Below are 25,296 nucleotides of genomic sequence, written 5' to 3' on the forward strand. Positions count from 1 at the left end.
GATGCTGCTGATGCCTCCGTCAGCCCGTATTACACAGCTCTCTGAAAATGGGGACCATTAAAAGTGAGACATTCATCCTTCCCCCACAAGTCCCCGTGACAGAGAGAGATCCATATGAGCGGGACCATGATGGCTGCCCTAGAAATTAGACTGCTCCAATTCGATTTCCTTTCTCCGTGTCGTTGGCCCTCCCCTCTCTCTTACTTTGTCCTTCTCTTCCTCCTAAAATTATCAGCTGACATTGTGGATAGGCATCGGTCAAAGCCTTACCTTCCTCACCAAAACTGGCATTGGAATTCTAATTTGGCCGCGCTCTACTTATTTCCTTGACAATGGCAGCAGCCAGATGACGGCTATCTCACACGTCTTTGTCTTGTCCCTCATTTCCTCTCTGGGCCTTTAAAGGGTGATCCATTCTGCTGTCATAGAGGAGAAGAATCAGCGCCGTCCTCCTCCTAATGTAGAGATCATTGTGGCAGCCAGCTAATGCCGCTGCATTCCGGCTGAAACTCACAAAGAAAAGTGGTTTTCTGAGCCTCAGATGTCATTTTTCCATCTGTTTGGGGGTCCAGGTGTGTTCTATTTCAGATCTGTTTGGGTTGACCTGCTTTTCAACAGGGTGTAATATTTCTTGGGGGTCTGTCTGACCAGATCCGATTGTCCTTGGATGCTTTAAATATCAGATCCGTTTTTGAAATCGAGGTTCACCTGGAGGGCAAAATACGCCTCAGTTCCACCCGCCGCTGTGGAGGCGCCGGCGGCGCTGGACAGGTGGTCTTCTCTGCCACGGTTCCTCTTTTATTCCTTTGAGTTTCAGCCTATTTCCAGGGTAGATTCACTTCCTCTACTTCTAAGGTCTCGCCATGGTCAATAGAAGTTTGTTAGTGAAGTACTGCATGGAAGTCAGCTCTTTTCTCCCAGTTAGTTGGAGTGGCAACTAGCTTGACTTGCCTGAAAGAAAATGGTCTTTGTGAAAAGTAAAATATTGTCATGTGTTTATTTCTGATAAAAAACAGTGGCCTGATTGTAGGAAACGATGCAGAGATGTGCTGCAACTTCAAAACTAGGTCACTTGACAACATTTTACCGCGCAGATAAACGATGGTTTTTACCTGAAGTGTGACCTTCTGCTGCTCGTCACCAGTAACTTCAACCCAGAAATCGAAGGAGACAAACGGCTTCACGCAGGTTGTTACTACGATGCGAAAGGGTTTTTCCCGCCCACACGTCACTGGACCCATCACCCGCCTCTGGGAGTTTTCCATATTTGAGCTGAGAGGAAGGGGATTTAGACGCCTCAGGGCTCTCAGCCCAACCAGCGAGAGTCCCTGATCGCGTCCAAACAGTTAAAAAGTACACTAAAGAGACTAGGAGCCAGATTTTGTTCCCAAAAACTGATTCGTCATACGTCAGGAAACAAAACCAAGTCCTCCAAGATGCTTCAGTCCTGCAGCTGTTGTGCTAAAGGAAACTACTTCCATAGCAGGACACAACGGCAGACATGTGAATGATGTTTTCTCATGCTGGGATTAAACGGAATCGCCATGCGCTCTGAAACCTCTGCAGAAACGAAAGCAGCGCCTGACTGAGGTGTCAAAACAAAGGCTGCAAACCTCCTTCCCAAGAACTTGTGCAAATTGAGTTTCTGATTCAGACTAAGCTTTAATCAGGAGTGCGAGGCAGCCTGGCTTTGTTACTGGAGTTCAGCTCAGCTCCTAAAAACACCTTCAAAAAAAAAAAAAAAAACAACAAAAAAAGACAGTTTGGCTCTTGAATGCCAGCCCCTCTGCTGATGAGACGTCCTCGTCTGAAATCCTCCGCTGTCTCCCCTCGACGCTGCCGTCTCACACTTCGCGCTCACTCTGCTAGTAATTTGCACAACCTGTAGGAAAACACAGCGTTTGTGGGCACAGGGCAGGTTGAAACTAGTTTTCACTTCTCTGTGGAGTTGTTAAAGCACCACTACAAGTTAATGGCCCAGAAGAGCCCACTTTATGGCCATGTTGACACAGAGAGGAATAATTAGTAAGGTGCTATGAGGGCTGCGGTAACGCCATTAACTCAGAAGACTCTTTATCCAAATCTTGTTGCCTGGTTACAGTTTCCCCAGGTGACTGAATGTGCTGAATCGTGGTGATTGGCTGTGAATCTCAAAGACGAGTGGCCTGCGAGCTCGGGCTGTGACTGGCAGCATCATAACAGCGTGCGAGGCTGAGATATACGGGAGGAAGAGGCTTATCTGCCTGCACAGATGAGTCCATTGACTGATGGAATGGTGTGATGTGATGGATGCCGTCTCCTGTGAACCCCCAAGTCAGCGTCACCGTGTAGGGAGTCGAGGTGTTGTAGACGGAACAAAAGTGCATGCGCGGGCGTGCGTGTGTGTGAGTGTGTGAATCAGTTAGTGTGAGAATAGAAAGAGCAGCTGAAAGTGTGTTTGTGTGTTTATTGCTCAGACTTGAGCAGAGAAAGCTGAACTTCGTGCTCTGTTGCGGTCTTGCTTTCACTGTGGGTTTTTTCCTCCTCTGGCCTTTGTTGTTGTCAGAGATCGTCATCTGTCAGCAGGATGAGATGCTGTTTTGCATCAAAGCGCTACAACTGTGATGGTTTGATAGATGGAGAGATAACTTGTAGGAGATCTGTTATCCATTTCCCCTCTTAAGCTTTCCAGTGTGAGTTGAGTTTGTCGGGCTGGTCAACCTCTGCTGGGAGAGAGGATATTGAATCTGAGAGGGTGAGACCAGGACACTGCATGTAGTTGACACAGAAGTAAACACCAACTGTCGTTAAGGCTCAATTAGGTCATTCAGGTGGATGGCTGCCGCTGTCCCAGTACACAAGAACCAGGGAACCGCAGTTTCTCCCTGGAAGTGTGTCTACCTCCGGGACTGCAGGTGGCGCTCTGCCTCCTTGTTGCTGGTTGCAGGCGGACTTTCCTCCACTTCACCTTTTGGACCAAGCAAACGTGTGAAGTTGCGTTCCTGAACGTCAGATTTTGACTCAAAGACCGTCATCCGTGTATTTGAGGATATTTCAGTCTTCAGGCTGAGACGGTTTGAAGTTTGTACGAAGAATTCATTCCTGTAAGAGAAACGTCAGTCGCAGGAACAGGTTTAAATGTAGTCTAGAGTCCAGTGTGAGTCAGGCGTCCGGGTTTAGTGACATTCAGGGATGGGCGGAACATGTAGACTAGTTTCAGGGCCGATGGAGTTAATTGACCCCCGACCCACATGATCCAGGCACCCTGCTGAGGGTCATCTGTGGGGGGGTGAATCTGTTTTTACTGCTATTAAGGCAGTGGCAGAAATTTGTCCTGCTGCTTCTGCTCTCGGTGCTTGGAGGTCGTTTCAGGACAGAAGACGGCGCGCTTGTTTTTTTCATAGGCAACAGTCCGACTGTGTTAGAGTGAGCAGACACAGCCGATGAAGTCATCCCTGAACATTGTTTTTCTCCATTTTGAAAATGTGTATATCAAGGCTGTTGTCTCCCAGGATGTCAGATCCTTTTGCATGCATTTGTGAGATTAGATCCACAACAATCCCCCCTCATTTTAATCCTGACGTAAAGGGTCAATCTCTTCAAAGAACATATTGAAAGCATGTGCGGGGAAACGGGATTGGATCTGCTGCGAAACCACGTGTGAGATGCCTCAGCAGATATTACAGTGACATTCAAATATGGTTCCACCACACCGTCCGATGGGGGCTGGAGTCGGGCCTAAACGGTCCTGGTAGAGCAGTATGCTCCCCACCTTCGTTAAAAGTCGGGCAGGATTACAGACACCAGAATCGTGGTCCAATTTATTTGCCTCTAAGCGAGCGGGCCGGCATCGATGCGCTGATGGGTGCAAGCATGAAATTGGCCCGTGAATTAAAAGGAGCCTCATTGCTGTCTCTGAAGCCATTATTGCTTCCTGTGGCGCCTTAGCTTGAAATCGAAGCCCACTTACCCATCATCGCCTAAATGCATGTGTGTATGTGCGCATGCATTAATGTCAGTCAAATATTAGATTACCAGCTGAGACATTTCTGACCAGCAGCGCCCCTGGAAAAATAGAGATGCCCTATAAAACTGGAAACCAATTAAACTCAATCTGTTCCGTCGATGGATTCCGGTGTTTACCGCCCTGCTTCGCGTGAGTGTCGACAGCCCGTGGGATTGCTGCGGCTCAGAATGCTACTGTAAGTTTTGACATTGCGCAAAATTGATCAGGATTAAGAAAATGGCTTACTGGTGGATTGAGCAAAACAAATAAATTGCTTTTTTCTCTAAAACACAACAAATCTCTTGGTGTTCGATGGTTCAGAAGGCATTGTTTCCAAAAAAAAAACCACTTTTTTAACTCGTAAAAGAAAAAAAGTCATGTCAACTTTTGCTTTTTTTTGCCGAAGCGGCAGGAACTTGCAGTGACTCATCACTCTTGGCTTCAGAGCATGACTAATCTGTTTGTAATGTGTGTTTGAATCCACCCACAGACTTCCTGTTACGCTGGTTGTGAGGGCTGTCCAGTGACTGCCCCTCCTACGGCAACGTCTCAGAAACCCAACTCAAGTGCAGTGTTTTTCTTCTCTGTCTCACACACACACACACACCCACACACTTCGCCTGGAAGCTTGGCACAGCATGCTGGCACCGCACCAGTGCCATGGCCTCTGAGCAGAGAGCGGGCTTGATCCCTGTGGGGCCGCGACCATGCAGATGGTGTCTGATTCGGCCTGGGCTTCACCGCGCGTTCGCTGGAATCATTAGCCTCTTAACTTCCCTGTCAACACGAGACAGAACAGAAAACTCAACCTGACTGTTTCTCTTCCATTGTGAATCCAATCGATCACCGTGCAGTCCTGCAGTCGCTGACAGGATGAGGCCACTACCAGAGCCTTGATGGTACATTGCTAAGTGTGGTTGTATGGTATTGATTGGCGTCTAATTGCCATGTGTCTGCAGATCAATTTGACTCTATCAGTGTCTCGAGGCTAAGCCCGTATAATCCAGAGTTAAAGTAAGATGGGGATGATGGGAACCAAAATGGCCTCCGACAGACACGGCGCCCTCTTGGCCTCTGTAATCCCTCCGTACACACTCAGGCTGCGTCAAGCCGAGCGTTCCGATCCTTTAGCTTCTCTTACACCATGAAGGTTGGTGTCGCCTGTGTTGGCGCTTCTGTATGGAATTATTCAAACCAAACGCAAAAATTACCAAGTAAATTTGAAGAAACGATACATTTCAGTCCCAGATTCAACTTAGCTTCACATGCTAACCTGCTAGCGCCGGTGACAGTGAGTCACTGTCACTTCCTGCCTGCCCAACGGAAAGGAGTAGCGCCACCCCAGGCAATTCTATACAACAAGGATTTTAAATTTAAAGCTGCTTTTTAGCTCATGACAAAACAAACTGTGATGTCATATGAAGCTTTGTGCCCAGCTTCCCACCAGAGGCGGCGTCTTTCCTTTCCCCGTCGGAGCATGAAATAATTGATCAGTACTCATAGAACCTTTAAACCTCTTATTAAGAAGTTAAATTGTGCATAAAAATATACAATTTTGAATTCGGTTCGGTTTTCCCTCCTATCATCTTCCACACTGTTCTCCATATATCACTTTTTGGTAGGAGAGCAAGTGCTCTTGTCTCCAGTTTTACTCCAGAACCTACAGCCAGAGACTGAACTGGAGCCTTTTGTGAGAGGATAGCAGCAAGTTAACTAAGAATACAAAAAGAGATTTAAAGGTCTCTATAAAGCCTTTTTTTTTTTTTTTTTTTTTTTGTGCAGAAAAATAGTGAGAAATATACTTGAATCCATAGGTGCTAATGATTAGCATCTGGTCCAGATTAGTGGAATGTGTGATTGCTGGAGAAGGCAGGCAGGTCGATCTCTCCTGCAGTAGCTGCTGCTTACAGATGGGGCATTAGCCGCTAGCAAGTTAGCAAGGGCGTCCTTCCCTCTCCCGGCTGTCTGTGAGCCCTCGATCAATAGACCCGGATTATCATCTTTAGCAAATCGGTTGATTTTCTCACAGCTGAGGAAGACTCCACCAGCTGCTCTCTTTGTCAGAGGATGGAGGGCCGAGTTCCTGCATCAGATAAACTAACCGCCGCAGATGCAGCGTTCAGGCCTGACACGTATCCGCCACGTGCGCTGTTTTCTCACTGTGCATATCGGCACATCAGTAAATGTTTATTTAACAGGCTGGCGAGCTCGTCAGTACAACACTCACTCTCAATCCCATGGCTACCCTTGTTTAATCAAATGTTTAATTAAAATGGTGGCTTTTAATTAAAAAAAGTTGATTGTTATGAATTAGGGGTTATTGGCAAATGAAATAGATAGGATATCACTGAATGCAACTGGTGATATTAGCAGGGAGGTGTGATTTCATATCAAGAGTCTGTTCATTTCCATTCGAGGAGAAGACGTCCTTCGAGTGAGGCGCTGCGGCGTCTCGCTGGTTCGAGGCCCTCACGCCGTGCTGGGACTCCGTGACTTTGAAGTGTGAAGCAACAATGGTGTTCTTGAGTCCTCAAGGTCACCCCACTTGTAACTGCTCTCCCCGGGAGGCCTCTTCCCATAACATAGACACAAGACCTACTTGAATCTCTGGCCGTGTCGGCGCTGTGCTCAGCGTGCTCAGCTGGTGCTGGTGGGCCAGCTGGCAGCTCTCCAGCTGTTGGTTTTTGTTTTTTTTGTTGTTGTGTTTTTAACTGCCGGCGAATGGCCTGGTTCTTCAGGGCACATTGGCCCACAAAAAGTCCTCTAAATGAGTGGATGGTTGTGAAGCGTATTTCCACTTCCAGTTGTTGGTTGCCCCTGTAGGCATGGGAAGAGACGTCCCTTTGAATGGGCCATTCATTTCTAATCCGGAGGATTAGGGCTCTGTCCATCAGCTGCCTCCGTCACTTACTGTACGCCGGCCCATAAAGGCCGTCCCTCCCAGTGTTGTCCTGCTTTGATTCGCATCCGTGGAAGCAGCCTCAATGTCTCGGGGGATTCTGAAGTGACGGCAAAGTTAATTTTAATTGTGACCACTTCTTCTTCTGCTGCTGCTGTTCCACTAAGTGATGCAAGGCCTTTGACTTGCGGTCTGTCAGTACTTTGATCTCGCTCCCAAAGCCTCTTGTTCATCTCTCTGTTTCACCAGCTTGACAACATAGTGCCGCACATGCAAATGGCTTCCAGAAATACGCTGCTTCACGGGCTTCGTGCATCGCTGGCTGAGGTTCGCAGGCTCAGGCCTGCGGTGGTCGGAGCCTTGCTCTCCGCAGAGCGGCTCGATCACAGGTGTTGTCAGGAGTAGGAAACTGGACAGGGAGCAAAGGAAGAAGAATCGTAGTACTATTTTGCAGTACTAAAACCTGTGACCTCTCAGTGTTGGTGGGCTTGGAGTTCAACGGATACCAAGCCGGTCCTCATCAGTGTCAGCTGGCTCGGAAAGCTTCCATCAGTCCTAATCTAGCAACATATTTTGAATCACATTTTTTAGTATCGAATCAGAAAAATAGGAAGGCAGCGGCAAACTATAAAGAGACTCCTTCAGTTATTTTTAAAAATGCATTCATGCTCATTTGAGAGGGTTTTTTTGTAAAAAGAATGAATGCATTAAATCTGGAGGTGGAACTGCGTCATCCGGCATCTTTCCCCGCTGATCCCAAACTAGGTCCTCACCCCCCGACTGCGGCAACACGTCTCGTGCAAACTGACACGACAGCACAACTACAACTACTAAACCCTCGCGACCTCCCTCCGGTTCTGCAAATGTACATTTCATCACGTTCATGGTGTTAACTCGGTTTAGGTGTGTTCTCGTGTGCTGAGTTTTTGTAACAAGTCGGGCGGCGGTGCACGCGCTCCGTCTCATCAGAGCTCCCTGCCTCCGGGCTTAGAGACGGAGACCAGACAGCTTTGAGGCGCTACGTCCGACCACGAGAGTCAGGGAGCATCTCTGCATCAACAGCTTTGACGGCATTCCAGTTAGCAAGCTGCAGTCTTGTTATTGAGTTCCACCGACACTCAACAAAGCCACATGGCGACCTTTCGGCCTCATACAGCAGTGCCAGATATTGAGTGAGTCTGTCCAGAGGATGAAGCTCATCTCACACTAAATCTCCGCCTGCTCTTATTCCAGTCTCCGGGGTTTTTGGCAGTATTGCAGTGTTGCTCTTTCTTTGATTGATTTACAGTGTTTTGTCAGACCAGAGAATTGAGGACTTTAATCCCTTTATTTGAGTTTCTCTTGTCTTCATCTCCCAGGCGGCACGCTGGTGGAGTCGAGGTTTATAGGTCGCCGTAATGATGATACACTTCAGATTAGCTGGCTGTGCTTTTGGACTCCTGTACTCTTGCGTGCCAGACTCAGTTAACATCTCTGTTCCACGTTACCTACCGTCAGATATAAAGGTTCTGCTGCCATCATGGCCTTGACCCCCAGCCAGGGGGGTCACACATGTGCCGCCTGCCAGGTCAGCTGTGTTCTGAAGAGGCCAAGCGGCTGTGTTACATGTCACGCAGATTAACCCAATCACATATGACAGGTTTCTGGATTTCAGCAGCACTGACTGGCTCTGGCCTCAGCGCCGTGTGCGTCTGGAGTCACCAGCCCAGCGAGTCCTTGCTGCTGCTGCTGCTGCTGCTGCTGTGTTTTGGGTCATAACATGATGGCCTCACGCTCCGCTTGTTTGGAATTTAGCCTGTTAATGTGGAAAATCTGTTTTGACTTTTCATGAGCAAATATGGGGCTTTTCTGTATTTTTATTATTAGGATTTTCATCATGTGCCTGGACAAATACAATCAAGGATTGTTATGCTGACCTTACCGTTTTCCCTTGTAAGCTGAAAGATTTGCACAAGTGGACTGGAGGGAGCTCCGGGAGTGGAAAGAATTGCAGGTTTGACCTTTTGGAGTCTTTGAGATAAGGCAGTCCTCAGGAATTTCCTGGCAGAGTTGGAAAGTTGAAAAGTCACGCTCGGAGTCGAGGTTTCCCCGCTGTTCTTTCACTCACCGACCCTGACACTTTCCTTCGCACACGCACGGTTTGAGAGGAAAATGTGTTAATTACTTTTCTCTGTAGGAGGTCGTGCGGATTTAACTTGTTCTTTTTCATCTGTGAGCTCCGGGATCCGCGGCGGCGGCGCTAACACGCTCCAGAGAAGAATTCGTGGATGTGATTAATATTCCTGCATTAATAGACGTTAACAACACAAACTGCAACCTGCGACTGTCACAGCACCACAAAGTTTGACTCCTTTTGCTCTCCTGTCCGTCTTTTTTGGCTCCTCTACCTCGGGGTCAGAGGTCGGAGGGTGCTGCTGTGGTGTCTGAACACAGAGAGAACAGATGATATTCAGACGTGTCTTGTGTCAGTCCAGCATGAAGCCGTAAAGTGAACTTCCTCACACATCAATTTATAACACGATGGATTTCATCTTAAATATGGATTTTATATTTGAAAGCTATGAAACAAATCTTTGTCTTTTGACTTGTTTTGTCCTTAATTTTCTCAATGATGTGTCACACGTTCCACTGCATCAGCTGATTGGATGAGGCTGGCGTGATGCGGGACTCCTGCTCTTTATGAGGATGTGCAGGTTTGCTCTCAGTTACAACAGCACGCGACTCTCAGGAGTGACAGCCGGGACGCGGCGTGCACATCACAAACGGCTCCAATTAGGACAAGTCACAGGAAACTTTCCAGAATCTTCCACAGGGTTGTCATGTTGTCACACCTTGTCACCTGACAGCGGGGTCCGTCGGTGGTCGACGGCGTCTGTTGATCGGACGTCTCGCTCCTGCTCTGTGGCTAACGCGGCCGTGGCTAACGGGAGTGGGGAGCTGTTCACCGTAGCATGAGAGAGTTCCTGAAGGCAGCGTTGTTTGATGTGAGCTCAGCACACAAAAGCTGTGCACAAGTTGAATGATATCAGGCCAGCAAGGGAGGGGGTGGGGGGGCTGCTTCTCACCGTTCACCACCAGTCTTTGTTCATTTTTATGAATAATACATCAGAGGAGCATTAGTTTGATTCATATTGCTGTTGGCGGTGCTGCGAGCCCGCTCTGGGCTGCGGCCTCACTCATCACGCCTTCCCGTCTATCTGGGCTGAACTCGTCTGGGCTGCTTTGCACTGTCACCACTGCATTTGATCAATTCAGGGTTGAAGCACGCTGGACTTGAAAGAACTTCATCCTGCAGGCCATTTCTGCCTGTGCTGATGGAACCAGGTCACTTGTTCACAATGGCCCTCTCACGCTCATCCATCTCCCTCCCTGTCTCTCTCTCTCCTCAGTAACCGGCTAGCGCCTAGCAACCATGACCGGATACAGAGGCTGAGACAAGAGTTCCAGCAGGCCCAGAACATTCCGGATGACCCTGATGACCGCCGGAGGACCTACAGCTTCGAGCAGCCCTGGGTGAGTGTGTGACACGACCGGAGCCTGTAAGTCAGAGCGTGGGCCGGCGGGACCCGACCCAGAGACCCCACCAGACTCTGGACTGTAGCCTGAGGAGAAAGCTAACAGTGTTCGCAAAACCTGTGGAGTATGGTGTTAACCATCACTAACCCCCCCACCCCTGCCAGTACTACCAGCAGCCGTGAGCAGGACTGATGACCCCTGACCCCCCCACCCCTCCCTCCAGGGAGCGTCCTGGCTAACCGTGCCGCTGCTAACACTCGTCACCCTCAACCGCCTGCATGCAAGGGTTTGCACTACCCTCACAAAACCATCACTAACCCCACCCACCTGTCACAACCCACTCTACTCGTTCATCGTCCCTGTTTGTGTCTGTCAATCATCCACATGGACCCGCCCATCAAATCATGAACTTTTGTGTGTCTTCCTTCCCTCTCCGGGGGTGCTATTTTTAAACTCTCTGTTTTAGCTGTGCCTTTTTACTATTGACATGTAGATTTATGTGCATTTTAACAAACGTGTAATTGATTTTAAAGCTTTATTGGCTGCGGGGGCGGGTGGGGGGGCTGCATTCTGAAGCAACGGCGGGAAAATAAGCGAACAAAATCAGACACCTTCCATGTTTTGGAGGGTGATGAAATGGTTTGACATGTTTTTAGTATTTATTCAACGACTTACTTGTACTGCACCTCAAGTGTACTTGTTTTACATTTTTTTTGTAACACATAATGGTTCATATGCACAATCAGCTGGAGTAAATTTAAAGTCTTGATCAAATTTGACCTCATTTCTTTTTCCCTCTCTGTGGAAGCAGATCTGTGGAGTTTTTTTACTGTCTTGTGTTTTCCAGGATTTATTTCCACCAGAATCGTTGGTCTAGTTTGGGACCAAACACGTTTGAGTTCGTTTCACACGTATTTTCACACGCCTTATGCTACGACATATGACACACACACGCGCGCGCGCACACACACTTAATAGCACACAAGTTATTATTATGTGTTTTCCCAAACTGGACCCATATGTCGTTTGTTGTACGTCTCATCCTTTGAAACAAATCCCTGTCTCTCTGTTCAAGGTCTTTAACACGCGCAGCTGTGCTTTTGTATATTAAACTCTTTCCTGTGACTCCGTGTGGCGCTTGGATGTGCAGGGGGGAATTCGCTCCTATGGTTTATAACTGACGTGACAAAGTGAGAGCTCCCTAACCGCCTCATCCGTCCTCTGGGTTCTCTTTACCGACCCCGTAAGAACATATAGTCTTGTTTGTCTTTGGCTGGGTTAACCAGAGCAGTTTGATGGCAGCGGGTTCACATTCCAGCCGTCATTGTAGGAGTAAAGCAGGACAGTGTGGGAAAGGAGAGCTCAGGTCACCTCGCCATTGTCTGCCAACAACAGAGCGCGTTGTCAGTGGAAGAGCTCCACAAAACGGCCGCATTATGCTTGTGTGCATCAGCTGCGGCGCGCTTGCTATTGTCGCCACTTTCATTTTCCCATGAAGACTCAACAACCCGCGCTGGCTCTCACAGTGGAGGAGTTTTCCAAAGAGAGGCCTTCTGGAGGAAAGCCTCTCAGAGCTGCTGCACAGGCCTCAGTGGGTCCTGAGACAGTCTCAGGAAGCGTCTCCATGTTCGACTTGGATGTGCAGAAGACTGGACCGGGATCAGCTTTCAGACAACGCGTGGTGTCACAAATCCTGGTCGTAGGCCCGCCCCTTTAAACCAGATTAGTTATCAGTGGCGGGGGGGGTGCAGCATCTCCTCTGTGGCTCCGCCATGTTTCTAATCTAAGTAGCCCAGCGATGGTCTTTTAAAGCCCCCTGAGTTGTCAGACAGCAGCTCACATCAGGCTTGTTAGAGTAATTGCATGTTATTAGACGAGTGGCCTGGCCGGACTGCCGGGCCTCATGGAAAACAGGAGAAAGTGTCTCTGAAATTGAATTACCTCCCCCGCACATATATTACATTTTGTTGCTTCATCTGAGTGACGTGCTGCAAACCTCAAGGAGCCAGCGTCCTCCTTCCTAATTCACCTACAACTGGCCCACTCACAGTGGTTGCCATGGCAGCGGCTCGTATCAGATCCATTTACTGTCTCTTGCATGGCGGAGAAAAATAAATGACGCCAGCAAATGTTGAGCAGTCGATGAGCGCGGTGGATTTACCTGAGGAGCCGTCCTGTCCAGCTCTGAACTGATCGTTGAGCCACCCGGAAAAAAAACCTGCTTTTAATGCAAATTTTTGGAAAAAAAACAGAAACCAGCACTCATGAGTTGCCGCTGGTTGCAGCTTCTCAGACACGGTCGCTGCTTTTCCCACCATAGTTTCATATTTAATTCGATACCTTGAGAATCACCAAGCCAGGTGATGCCTGAGGTCAAAGGTCAAGATTATGAGCAGGACTCGTTCCTGGCGGACTGCTTCAAACATCTACATGGAGCGCCGGGTGGGCCGCACCTGCGTTACGGCACATCCTAGCTAGTGTACGCCCACTTCTCAGGCCCGGTAAAGACCAGAAAATCCCATCACGAACAAACAGTCAAAACAGTTGTTGAGCGTTGCAGCGGTGTGGGCTGGTGCGGTTCCGAGACGTCTCGCCAGGAGTCACGAGTCCGTACTTGCCGTCAGCACTCCAAACTCATCCCATCATTCCCGCCTGTCTCACTCTCAGGTTTGTCGCTGTAGAGCAGGTCGAGAGACGCTGGCGAGAGGCTGTTTCAGACGTAATGTCACGCCTCCAGTTGAGTCACATGGTCAGTGCCTCCTCCCCCGTCATGCGTCGACCCAGTTGTCCATCTCCACCAGCCCGGCCTCTGGTCCATATACAGGAGTAGCTGTTGTTTCTGTGTCCTCTTCTTCTTCTTCGTCTTCTTCTTCTTCCAATCCAGTGTGGTATAGAGAGCAGTGGAGGATTGTGGGTAGCGCGGTCTAATTCCATCAGCATGACTGATGCTGCTCTCCCGGCAGCTCCGCACCAGCTTTATTGCACTCATTTATAGCGCTGTGGGAATAGAAGAGTTCATTCACTTGATGTCTGGGGTTTAGAACGGACATAAAAATGCCGCTTGTATTTTACTGTAACATATTAATTCTGCAATTATCTGAATTCCTTGAGGGCATTTTCCCTCCTCTCCACAATATCCTCGTGCAGGCAGATAAGCAAACATTCCCAGGGAGATTCAACATTCCTCAACTGCTGAAGGGAATTTTCTTTAAGTGAAAAATATTGTGACTGTAATTCCACCGCAGGCAAATTATAATTCAGATATTCCAATGTTCCTACCAGCCGAGCAGCGAGGCGATGCCAGTCAGCCTGAGGGACGGTCGCCCCGGCTCCGTCTGGTGCACGGGGGGAAGTCCCTCCTGCTCTCTTAATGGCTTTATGGCTTTCTCTACATCTTCCAAGACGTTGCACAGCTATAAAAGTAATTAAAATGGCCTCATGTTACGAGCGGTCCACACACACTTATTGCACCCACACCACTAATGAACACGGGTGGAATGTGAGGAGTGTGAGGCTACGGCACGGATGCAGGCTGGATGGTAAGATGCTTTTATCCGTCCGCTCTCCTGTTCATCTGTCTTTAAGAGGACATTTGTCACGTCTGATTGAGGAACGTTAGCCTTGTTAGCTTTAGCCTCAGTTGTGATGAGTGTTGGAGCGACGACCGTTGCTGTGATAATGAACTGTCCAGTTGTGTAACCGGTCAGTTTTCCCAAAACAACGTGCTTGACACATCAATACTTCCGCCCCTCAGGAACCAGGGCGCCCTGCTACGGCAGGGGTTTATTGCCTGGCCTACCAACACAGGGGCCACTGGTCCCACTGGTTTAGTCTGGACACAGTTGGCTGTGTCTGCAGGCGGGAGCCTGGACTGGATGGTCTTCTGGTTGCTGCACCAGCGCCTCCTGTGGTCGGTCAGGGCAACTGGTCAGAGGGGAGAAGTGTGATCCTCCCATGCGCTTTTTCTCCCTGATGAAACTCTTCACTGCCAGGTGGAGTCATGCCCCTGCTGCCTCCACATGGGGGGGGGGGGGGGTTGCTTCTTTGTGAAATGGCAATGGACACTTGGGGAGAGAAACTGGGGGAGGAGGCAAAGAAGAAACGAGCAACTTCAGGAAGAGTCTGACTATTTTACAACCAACCAACAAGCATTCTTTTGGCTTCCTTGGGGTTTAAAACATGAAGAACCTCCCCCGGACTTGTTCACGTGTGTTGTATGGACGTGGACCTGCAGGAGGTTCCTCACCAGGAGCACCCACCTCTACAGGAAGGTCCCCTTCACCAGCCCTGTGCACCTTCCCCGTTGGCATCCTCTAACACTGCAGCAGCTTCAGTTGCAGCCTTGTGCACATCCATGTTGATATCCAGTCTCCTCCTCAGCGGCTACAACCTCCAGTCACTCAGAAGCTCCTCCCAACCCCTGAAAATAACCCAGAAACAGTGGCACGGAGGCCCCAGACCTCCTGAGTTCCTGCAGGAGGAGGCAGCTCACGTGGAGGTGAACACGTCCTCGCTGTGGCCAGCAGTGTCGCCGCAGCTTCGATTCGGAGACGCTGAGAAATGCAAACGTTCTCTGGTTTATTCATTTTGTCTGTGACGAAACGACGACTTGTTGATGTCGATGAATGAGACAAAGAAGGTTTGGTGTGGGTTCAGACCCTTTAGTCCTGCGTCTGGGTGAGTCTCACTGCTGTCACCGTGCACACACTGTTCTCTCTCCTTCATTAACACACACTAACAACCACCATGTCTCATCACTGTGACCTTCCCCGAGTCTCCAGCATGCCCCCCCCCCCCCCCCCCCCATCTGTCCATGTCTCACCTTCATGTTGACCTGAGAGGAGAAGACCCCTCAGCTCAGGCTGCCTTTGTCCCACTAACTGCTGGTAAGTGTCTGTGGTTTTAACTGGTGGGGGGTGGGGGGGTATCCAGTGTCAGCACAGGCTGCTGGTTTTACTGGGCTACTGTGTGGAAACGCTGACTCCAGGCGGCCCGATGGCTTTAGCTTTTCTTGTAGACAAAGAGCGCTTGTGTTCATTTATGTATTTATAAATCCGACAGATTATTTTTGGCCTTTTACGTTCTGAGCGTCAATCCAGTAACTTTTCCATTACAGGATGTTCCTGCTCACATCAAGTCAGTCCAGAAGTTTCCACAGATAAAGTTGTCACCGGGAAAATAACTGCTTTTTGGAATTTATTCAGTTTGTGTTGAAGTTTCTCCAACTCAGACGACCACTAGAACACGGAGAGCAGCGCAGCCACCACTGGCAGCAGCGTGAACAGGTGGATGGAGTATTCACCGCAGGAGCGCCACGATGGCCAGCAATTATTCCTATTTAATCAACTTTGATGCGCGTTTAAGCTGGAACCATTTGTAGAGCTCATTCATGATTCTCTTGTACATGCAGCCGACCCTCCTTGGAGATGTTTAAATTTGAAGGAGCGGCTCTGCAATATTGAAGTGGCTCCGTTCATGGGAGCTGAAGTGGTGGCGCCTGCGCTCGAACGCCCCTCCCGCATCAGCAGCTCCAGCTCATGAATCTTTAACTCAGGAATTTTTCGCTGAGTGTGGACGAGTCCGAAAGAGAGGAAGTCATTTATATTAATGCGTCGCTGGGACTCTGAAGCTACCAGCAGAGACGCTTCACGTCCACGCGAGTATTTCTGATCAATACCACTGAACACCGGAGAGTTCGCTGTCACCGCGACTGAAGTTCTAAATGTAAAGTTGGAGCAAAACATTTCCTAATAACTTGACATATCCTGTGAGATTTTTTTGTCACCACGTTGCTATTGGACTGGAATTGCAAGTGAATTATTAACTCCACCGCTGTGGAAATCTTCAGCGTTGACTTTTAGATCAAATCCAAATTTGACGCACTAGAAATTAGAAACATCGCCTGAATGTCTTCCAGTGCCATCGGAGGTGGAGGTGTCAAAGAGAAGAAAAGAAAACGGAAGGGTGCCCTTATAAAGATGTCATCATGTGACCTCTTGTTCTGCCACTGGTCTGGACAATTAATTATTCATATCAGTGAATAGAAACACATTAATTCTCTGGTATTTTAAAACCGGTGCCCCATTTTGCCATATTTTCGTGTCTAAAAGATTAATGGGGACTAAAATGATTGTAAAACACTCAAGCAGCGAATGCAAAACACCACAAAGTTGTGGGCGGGGTTATGAACAGGTCAGAGCGCAGTTCCTGAGAAGGAGGGACAACCGGGGTAAGTTTTCAGGCTTCCCGTCCGCGCCCTGGGACGGCGTCCCATTGGAGGCTGACCTAAACGTTTTCCAAACCATTAACACTCCAACCATTGTTACCCGCGGTGACGAGGAGTCCTGTGAGACTCCTGCGACTGATGATGTTGATGATGATGATGATGGTGATGGCGATGGTGATGATGGTCCTAACCCAGCCTCCGTCGCCCTGTTTCCAGTCAACCGCCAGCAGCAACGGTCAGAGCGGCTACAACCAGCCGGGGCGCCACTCGGTGTCGGTGGAGGTTCAGATGCAGAGGCAGAGGCAGGAGGAGAGAGACTCGTTCGCCCAGGCCCAGCGCCAGTACAGCTCACTGCCACGGTAAGCGTGCGTGCGTGTGTGCGTGCGTGAGAGGGAGAGAGCTCCTTCAGTCTTCTGACAGGTGACGCTAATGCTAGCAGATTATTATGCATCCGAGTAAGAGAGGGGTCGTAGCTGGTCCGGTTCAGACTGCAACACACACACAGGTTTGTGTAGCTATCCTTCTTAGGACATTCCGCTCCATTCATGTGAATATCCTAACCCCAGCCCCAATCTTAATCCTAATCCTCACCAGTTGGTGCCTCACCTCAACCTCAAGAGAACTGCAGGTTGCACCTTCACCCTACCTTTGACCAGGTGTTCATGAATTAAGTTCTGCCGCATCAGGACCGGTCTTTGGTCCCCATGAGGACTAGGGTCCTGATAAGGTTTGTGTTTATACCAGAAAAGGTCTCCACAAGACAGCAAAAACGAAGTACACACACACACGTCTAACTGTGCGTATCATCTTACCTTCTCACACAGATCTGACATGATTGTGTTGTTGGTTTTTAATGCAATTCTCTTTGATCTTCCTGATACCACCGCCTGTTGTTACAAGAAGTGTGTGTGTGTGTGTGTGTGTGTGTGTGTGTGTGTTATGGGTATTTCCAGGCTTCTCTGGCATGAAATCAAGTACGAAAAAAATCGGATGTAGGAAAAAAGTTCAGATTATTTATAACTCCGTTCTGTTTGACGCATTTTAGATGCAGGCAAAATGGGTTTATTAAAACACAAAAGTGCGACCAAAAACAAACGGAAACAAACTTCTGCATGAGGAGCTCCATGTCGCCGTCAGAGTTTGAGGAGGCGGAATCAAAGTGAGAGACTCCCAGGACTCCCAAGCCGATCCAGCGCGTCGCGACATCGCTGCACCTGCTGCCGGCGCTGTCGGATGTTGATGATGGTCCAGCGCACGCCTGCTGAAACGCACAACCGTTTCCTTCAGGTTCTTTTAGCTTTAAATCTACGGGTGCGCAACACGTCTGGAGGATGTCACGACTCGCTCGCAAGTGTGTAATCACTCACACAAACTCTTAAATACCCCGCAGAAGCAAGCGGAGCACATCAGCGCCGTGCGCTCGCCGCCACAAACAGCATTAAATACATTATCTTCTATTACTTCGCCATGATACTCTAATCCACTGTTATCGACGTAAATCCCTTTCTTGATAAATATTGCAGGCGGCTTCGCTGAAAGTTTAATGAAGCACCATCTCGCTCCAGCGGTCTGAGGCAACATCCTGTGGCCGCCGCGTCCCTCCACTTTCCCGCTAATACCATTAAGAGCCGGTTCTGTTTGGATAAACCCGGCTGCAGCGTCTCAAGAACACTTAACTGCTGTTTGACTTTGAGCGTTCCGTCATTTGAAGTCAGAGCCCCTGACCGAGTCAACAGAATGGCAGCGATGAGACTCAGGTGGGCAGGAATCCTCGTCAGACTTGGCTCCTGACTGGAGACGTGATTAATGGCACTCGCATTCCTTAAAACCTCCGGTTGTGGCGTAAAGGTCAGCTCCCCTCCGAGCCAGCCTCCGTCCTTCACCGGGGGGCGGGGGTGCTGCCATTTGGAACAACGATGGCACATGAAGGCTCCTCGTACTCGTGTGCCACCAGGATCATTGATCTCCGCCGGCCAAACCGACGCGTCACCTGACACCACAGGCCGCCTGCAGCAGCTGCACTGGCATTCGCTCTTAGCATGCGCCTTCATGCTTGCGTGTCACGTGGAAATCTGCCCTCCATTAAAACCTCTCACTGTTTTGTTTTTCCCCCCCGTCACCTTTCCACCCTTCTGTCTCTGTCCCATCTGGCGGCGTGCGCGCACCCGCCGTGGAACATCTTTCACTATTTACCTCACATGTAAATGTTCACCCCTGGCACAGCATCACACGTTTCTCCGCAGGGACGCAGGGCGGCTTCGGCCTCTTTGTCAACATATAAAATGAAATCAGATGCCGGGGACGCCTGTCTCTGAAAATTGGAATCAGTCAAGCGTGTGCAAGAATAAACCTGGGCTATATTCTCCTATCTCACTGATCGAGGAGCGTATCCATTCCCAATTGCGTTCAATCTCGGCTGAATAAAAACAAAGGTCTTTTCTATTCTCATTAAGGATTTTCTTTTCCTCTTCCTCCTCAAATCCAAACACAGGAATAATGCGCTTTCTTCACAGCCGGCTGATAAACCTGCTAATTATGCATGGCTCCCAGTCAGAGGCTCATTGATGTTTTCTACGTCTTCTTCTCCTCGTCTCCACTCGTTTTTCCTTTTTTCTGGAGGCCCTGGAGATAAACGGGTGGAGCTCAGGACACTCATGCATATCACACACACACACACACACACACACACACACACACACACACACACACACACACACACACAGCTGCCACAAAGAGGCTAGCCAAGCAGAAATGAGGGGTGATGTCACACATCTGCCCCCCCCCCCCCATATCTCTGGTAGAGGGCAGGGCCCTCCGAAACACGACAGCCATCTGTGCCTTTAAGACACTTGTGTCAGGTGTCAAATCTCAGCCCCGGCGATTTTACCGAGGACAAGAAGACAAGATCGTCTCCTGGTCTCTCCAGCAGCGAGCGGTCGCTGTCTGTCAGATCCGATGCCGGTTCCTGTCGCTCTGAGATGGTTCTAATGGGCTGAAAGGGCTCTGACATGGTCGGTATCCCTGTACGTTTGTAACCTGGACACACAGGACATCCATGAAGCTGTAACTGAGCCTCATTTCCAGTCAGCGTGCTGTCCTGTGGTCATGTGACCGACCATCTAGAGCTCCTTAAACCTCTGACACTGTGAGTCGTCTCGCGGGGTTTAGCTGGCAACATCACTCACATCAGACCTGGTGTGTGTGTGTGTGTGTGTGTGTGTGTGTGTGTGTGTGTGTGTGTGTGTGTGTGCGCGCTCGCGCAGCAGATGAACAGAAACCTCTGATTGATGCACTCAAAGTCTTTAAACCAATTACACCCTCATAAATATTCATTGCCTGAGTCGGAGTACTTCATCACACCACCACTGATTGTTGTGTGTACGTTTTCTACCAGGAGCTGCTTGACTTTATTTACTGTAGTTTGATACGATCAGAAAGACCTACAGACACGCAGAGGTCAGCGACCTTCATCCCAGCTCAGCTCTCTCCCTCTTCTTCTTCTTCTTCTTCTTCTTCTTCTCTATTTATTGTAGAGTATCATTATCTTAGATGTCTGAGAGTTTCAGGTTCCTTGATTTAGACTGAAGTGGTGTTCATTTAAAGTAAAGAAACAAAATGGATGCTTATTGAGAGTTACATCAAATCAAACCCGGCCTAAAATCCAACCACGTCTCCTTCCTCTGTCTGAACCAGGCAATCCAGGAAGAACCCCAGCTCGGTGTCCCAGGACTCGTGGGAGAAGGCATACCCGCCTGGCGAGGGCTTCCAGACGGCCAAGGAGAACCCCAGGTACTCCAGCTACCAGGGCTCCAGGAACGGCTACCCGGGCAGCGGCGCCATCAACGCCCGAGTCCTCCTGGAGGCCCAGGAGCTGTTGAGGCAGGAGCAGAGGCGCCGAGAACAGGAAGCCAAAGGGAAGTTGGTGCAGGAGGGTACCAGCTATGAGGGTTACCCCTCAGCACACCTGAAGGACCCAGCGTCCCCCAAGGGCCCCTACCGCCATGATGTGCCACCTTCACCCTCACAGCTAGCGAGGCTCAACAGGTTAGGATCAGAGAAAGGAAGACTTTTTTATTCATGAGGAAGGAACTGACCTTGAAGAAAAGTGGAACGCTACAATTCTGAAGAAGCTAGAGGTCTGGTAGCGTAGCGACGATCTTAGAGGTAAACAGTTGTGAAGTGTACTCAGTGTGGGTGTTTGTGTTCGCTCCCTCGCCGTGACCGTGACCCACACAGTCCCAGTAATCAGCCAGTCACTCCAGCTCCTGCAGGCACAGTGCCTTCTCTGCATTCACAAACACCACGCTTGCTCACAGTCAGCCGGGACTCTGATTCATTCGCATCTCGGCGCCCTCGTGTACTGACAATCAAGCGGGCAGACCGGCAAGTGAGTGGGTGTCGGTTCGAGCCCACAGGGAGGTTCTGTGGAGGCTCGGTGTGGGCGTGTGACAAGGTACACAATGGAGAATTCGTGTCACGGCTTTACGGTGTCCCATCTGAATTTCTCTGGCGGTCCCAAATTATCCTCCTCACTCCAGTAACGCTCAGCCCAGACCAACAACGCCAGCGTCTCCCTGCGTTTTATCCGTCAACTTCCTGTGTTTTTTCCTCAGCAAATGAGCTCTCACACTCGAGTTCTCCCCGGGGAGCTGAGAAAACAAGGCAAAGTGTATGAAAGAAGCAGGGCACAGTGTGTGTGTGTGTGTGTGTGTGTGTGTGTGTGTGTGTGTGTGTTATTAATAAAAAGACCCCCTCATGAATTATTCATGTGCTGTGTTTTCTCCGTGGAGGAGACCCAGGCAGAAAGGGTAGACGGCTCTGATCTGTTGCCTGGCCCCCCTGCACCATTCTGGGCTGGATTGGCTGGCCCGCCTGCCTGTTCCTCTGGAGCTCTGGCTCCAGTCCTCCTCCTGTTCTCATCTTCTTTCTGTTCATTACCCTCCTTTCTTCTACCTCAGCACCTTTATCCCTCCCTCCGCTGCACTCCTCCTCCCAGTCCACCTTCGTCTCCTCTCATCTCTCCCACTCTCTTTTACTCCCCCCCCCCCCCTCCTCCTCGTCTCTCGAGTCAGTCTCTGCACTGAATTTTTCATCACAAGCCACCTGCTGCCTGCTAGAGCCAAAGAACGCAGCCACCAGAGGCTCCGACGGAGAACCCGGCTTCTGACATCCACGCAAACAAGAGACGCAACAAAAACGGATGGAAGACAAAGCGCGTCCCCCCCCATGTGAGATGAGCTCGTCTGGGGTTTTTAAAAAAAGGCAAAATTGTTCTCAGGAGTAATTTGCTCTTAATTAATAGAAGTGATTTTGGTTTCTTCTGTTTTCTGAGCGTTGAGCCGTCTCCCCTCTCCAGATTGGTTTAAGAGAGGAAGTTGACTTTTTCTCCATGTTGGCGAATGAACCGAGTCCTGCTGGATTTGAAAGGTTCTAATGGACCCACAGTTCCTTAAAAAGACGTTTTCTTTCTTTCCTTTAGAGGCAGAGTTTCGATTTTATTTGCTGACCTTTAAGCTCCGCTGCCTCTTTAATAGAGAGAAGGTGAATGGAATTGAGTTCGTGCTGCACAGAAAAAGTAGCAGAGAGAGAAAAGAATAAAAGATAGAAATCTCTCTTTGAAATATTTGACCTCCAAAGGTCCTCCAAGTGAAAACGTGTCACGTATGCAAGTTTGTGCGCCTTCGCGAGAGTCGTCGTGCAGCAAGGTTTCACCGGTGGAGCTTTTTTTCACCGAGGGCCGTTTAAAAACTACAGTGCAACACCTAGAAAATGAATAGAAAGAATAATTAATTCACGTACCATCGTCCATCACTGTGAACCTGATCAGTGAGCACTCCTTCAGCTTGCCCATTGAAGGAGTCGTTCAACACTCGCGGAATCCGCGAATGAGATGAACACCTGGTAGATGGCGTGACCCCAGAGTTCAGGAGGTGGAACCATTTCTCTGAGAGGGGAAGAGAACCTTTGACCTTTGACCTGTGAACGTCCGATTGCGCTTTTCAATCCAGCAGAACGGCGGCCGGCTCGAGACTTGAGACTCGACGGCTTGTAGATGAACTCGTCACAAGCAGGCTGCTAACATTGTAGGTTCCGATGAAGAAGAAAAATGGCTGCCACACACACACACACACACACACACACAATATCACGCGGATGATCAGGCTGGCCTCCTCCCCCCCCCCCCCCCCCCCCATGTCACCAACACAGCCTCATCGCTAACGCTAAGCTAGCGTGGGGACATTGTGAACCGTTAGCATCTGTAGAACGCTGCAGGGATGAGCAGTTTTTGTAGTCCAACAAGACGTTAGCATGAGTTCCCTCTGAAGAAAGCTAACGGGATTGTAGGAGGGCACTGTTTTGGACTTTTGCTGCAAATAAGCTCTGTGGCAAAGAAAGTTTCACGCGTCTGGTGTCAGTTGATGGAGGATAGAAAAGCCAAAGTTGAGATGAACAAGCTAAACCGCGGCCGCGTCATTTCTAGCACCCGACCAGAATCCCGTTGGCTGAGCGGAGGGATCGACAGCGCTAGCTTCTGTCTGCTCGGTGGAGACGGAGAGGCGGGTTGAGGCGAGCTGTTGGAGGTGCGTGGTCGTGGCGCCCGGCACCTCCTGCTGGGACTGCGGCAGGCAGCAGAAGGACGTCCTCCGCCTGTTGCCGCGGGTGTCACGGAGCCTGACGCTCAGCTGCTCAGGGGTCTGATAAGTGCCTGAGATCATATTTTACACAAAGAGGGACACTAAGGAGTTTTTCAGTGACACTAAAACACACAACTGCAGTGTGTGGCTTTTTTTTTTTTTTTAAACAACTCATTTTTAATATCATATTCAATGTCATTTTGTGGTACTCCCTCCTGAATTTGAATTTTATTACCACGAGAGCCAACACCTACAAGCGGTTATCAGTGTACTTGTATCCCGTTTGACGTTGCCTTGTTGTACCACGTTTTAAAGTTTAAAAGAAATGGAAGCTGATGTGCAATTGTTTGGTTTCGATGTTTTGTTTTGTTTTTTTCCAGAAAACTTTTACATGATATATTAAGAAATGTATACAGCCACTTTTCCTGTACATATCGAATAAAACGGAAAGCTGTTCCATCCTGTTTACAACCTCGCCTGTCTCTTCCTGTCCCACCTTCGCACCCCCCACCCCTCCCCCGGCTCTCAGCCAGGGTCAAACCTGTCTTCGGTTACTGACTCAATCTGCTGTCACATGTCAGAATTCTGACGCGGCCCTCGGATTGACGGGAGACAAACAAGACGGCGACATCATCCCTTCGTGTGGATGAACCCTAACAAGCGTTAGCTGCAACACTGACCGCCTTCGTGTGACCAATCCACTTATGCCCCCCCCCCACGCCACAGTCTTTCCTGTTAGGAACCCGGTTCCCATTGTCCCTCGCGGGGGCCAAAGGTGACGTCTTAGCAAACATGGTGGAAGCTGCTCCAGACCGGAGGAAAACCAGGTGGACAGAGAGATTCCTGCTCTTCATCCGGCGCTTTTATCTCTCGCAGCGTTTTTATTGACTTCATGTGTTTGTATGAGATTCAGAGAGAGAGAGAGACGGAGTGTGTGTGTGTGTGAGAGTTGTGTGAACAGAGAGTGGAACAAGATCGTTTATTGATCCTGAAACAGTCGCTTCAAGTCCCGCCTCCTCCCCTGCCCAACAGCCAATCATCACCCGCCCATACGAGAACTGACGTGGGCCCGGTTTTACCGGATTCTTTAAAACTCAAGAGTTGGAAATGTGACATTCAGAGTGACCCAAAGTTCTACAGCTTTTACTTTTTAAATACGATCCAAGCTTCTGGTGTTTTCCATCTCTCTCTCTCTCTCTCGTGCAGGTAACGGAACAGAAGTCCTCGTTTTGCGATAATAGAAGAAATAAAATGCAAAGCATGCAAAGAGTCTCACCAGCGTGAATCCTTTATTTTATGCGTTAAGGATTGATTGGTCGTCTTCCTCTAGCAGGACTCCATCTTGTTGTCACTGGAGCATCTTGGCAGCAGCACGGCGGCGCCACCTTCACCTCCATCACCACCCTCATCACCGCCAGCTGCAGCGGCTCCGTTGCTCCTCTGGAGGCCACTAAACTTCACCTCCTGTATTATTTCGCATCCTCCTTTAGCAGAGCAGCGGTGGGTTTTTTTTTTTATGCGCCCCACATCGCCGCCGCTGCAATGTCACGGATCATTTCCACCGCAGCCCTTCCTGTCAACAGAGGGCCACAACAAGAGGCTGTTCAACCTTTTTATTTTCAGCCTCAGCCGATATCCGCGCCGTGTTGCCATTAACCGAGCCTATTATTTTGTTTAATGTCACGCTCTCCTCGCACAGAGGGCGGCTTAGCTGCTGAGCTCGCTGGGAGGTCGGATAAGCAGAGGCGACACCTGTTTCTGCTCACTTAGCGTTTCCTCCCCCCCCCCCGGCTCAATGTTCACGGCGAGGATGCAGAGCTTTCTAATGACACCATCCCTTTGGAATTTGTGGAGGAAGCTTCAGGAGAGCCGGCGGAAGACGAGGGACAGTAAATCAAGATGGCTGACAAGAGAAACTGAGGAAGTTCTCCATATCTGACCCTCTTGTCAGACATCTGGAAAGAGTTCTTTTACTGTTGGATCCAGATGTTTTTGACCCTCTTAACACGTTCAACAACCTCACGTCGGCCGGCCG

General features: G+C 49.5%; 1 protein-coding gene across 14 annotated transcripts in view; it reads left to right on the plus strand.

Annotated features, from left to right (window-relative positions):
* The window catches only part of pard3ab (par-3 family cell polarity regulator alpha, b), a 226,785-nt gene extending 203,080 nt beyond the window's left edge, over positions 1-23,705 (plus strand). For 12 of the 14 annotated variants that reach the window (XM_086204487.1, XM_086204489.1, XM_086204488.1 and 9 more), the window contains 3 exons: positions 10,274-10,397; positions 16,843-16,985; positions 20,320-23,705. In XM_086204487.1, coding sequence (XP_086060613.1) covers positions 10,274-10,397; positions 16,843-16,985; positions 20,320-20,707 — 655 coding nt within the window. In that variant the 3' untranslated portion in view covers positions 20,708-23,705. The other 2 variants (XM_086204491.1, XM_086204497.1) reach the window with 2 other exon arrangements.
* The last annotated feature ends 1,591 nt before the right edge of the window (positions 23,706-25,296 follow it).

Source organism: Aulostomus chinensis, chromosome 5 (genome assembly GCF_037954235.1).
Source record: "Aulostomus chinensis isolate RoL2024-O1b breed Wild chromosome 5, RoL_Achi_v1.0, whole genome shotgun sequence".
Taxonomy (NCBI): domain Eukaryota; kingdom Metazoa; phylum Chordata; class Actinopteri; order Syngnathiformes; family Aulostomidae; genus Aulostomus; species Aulostomus chinensis.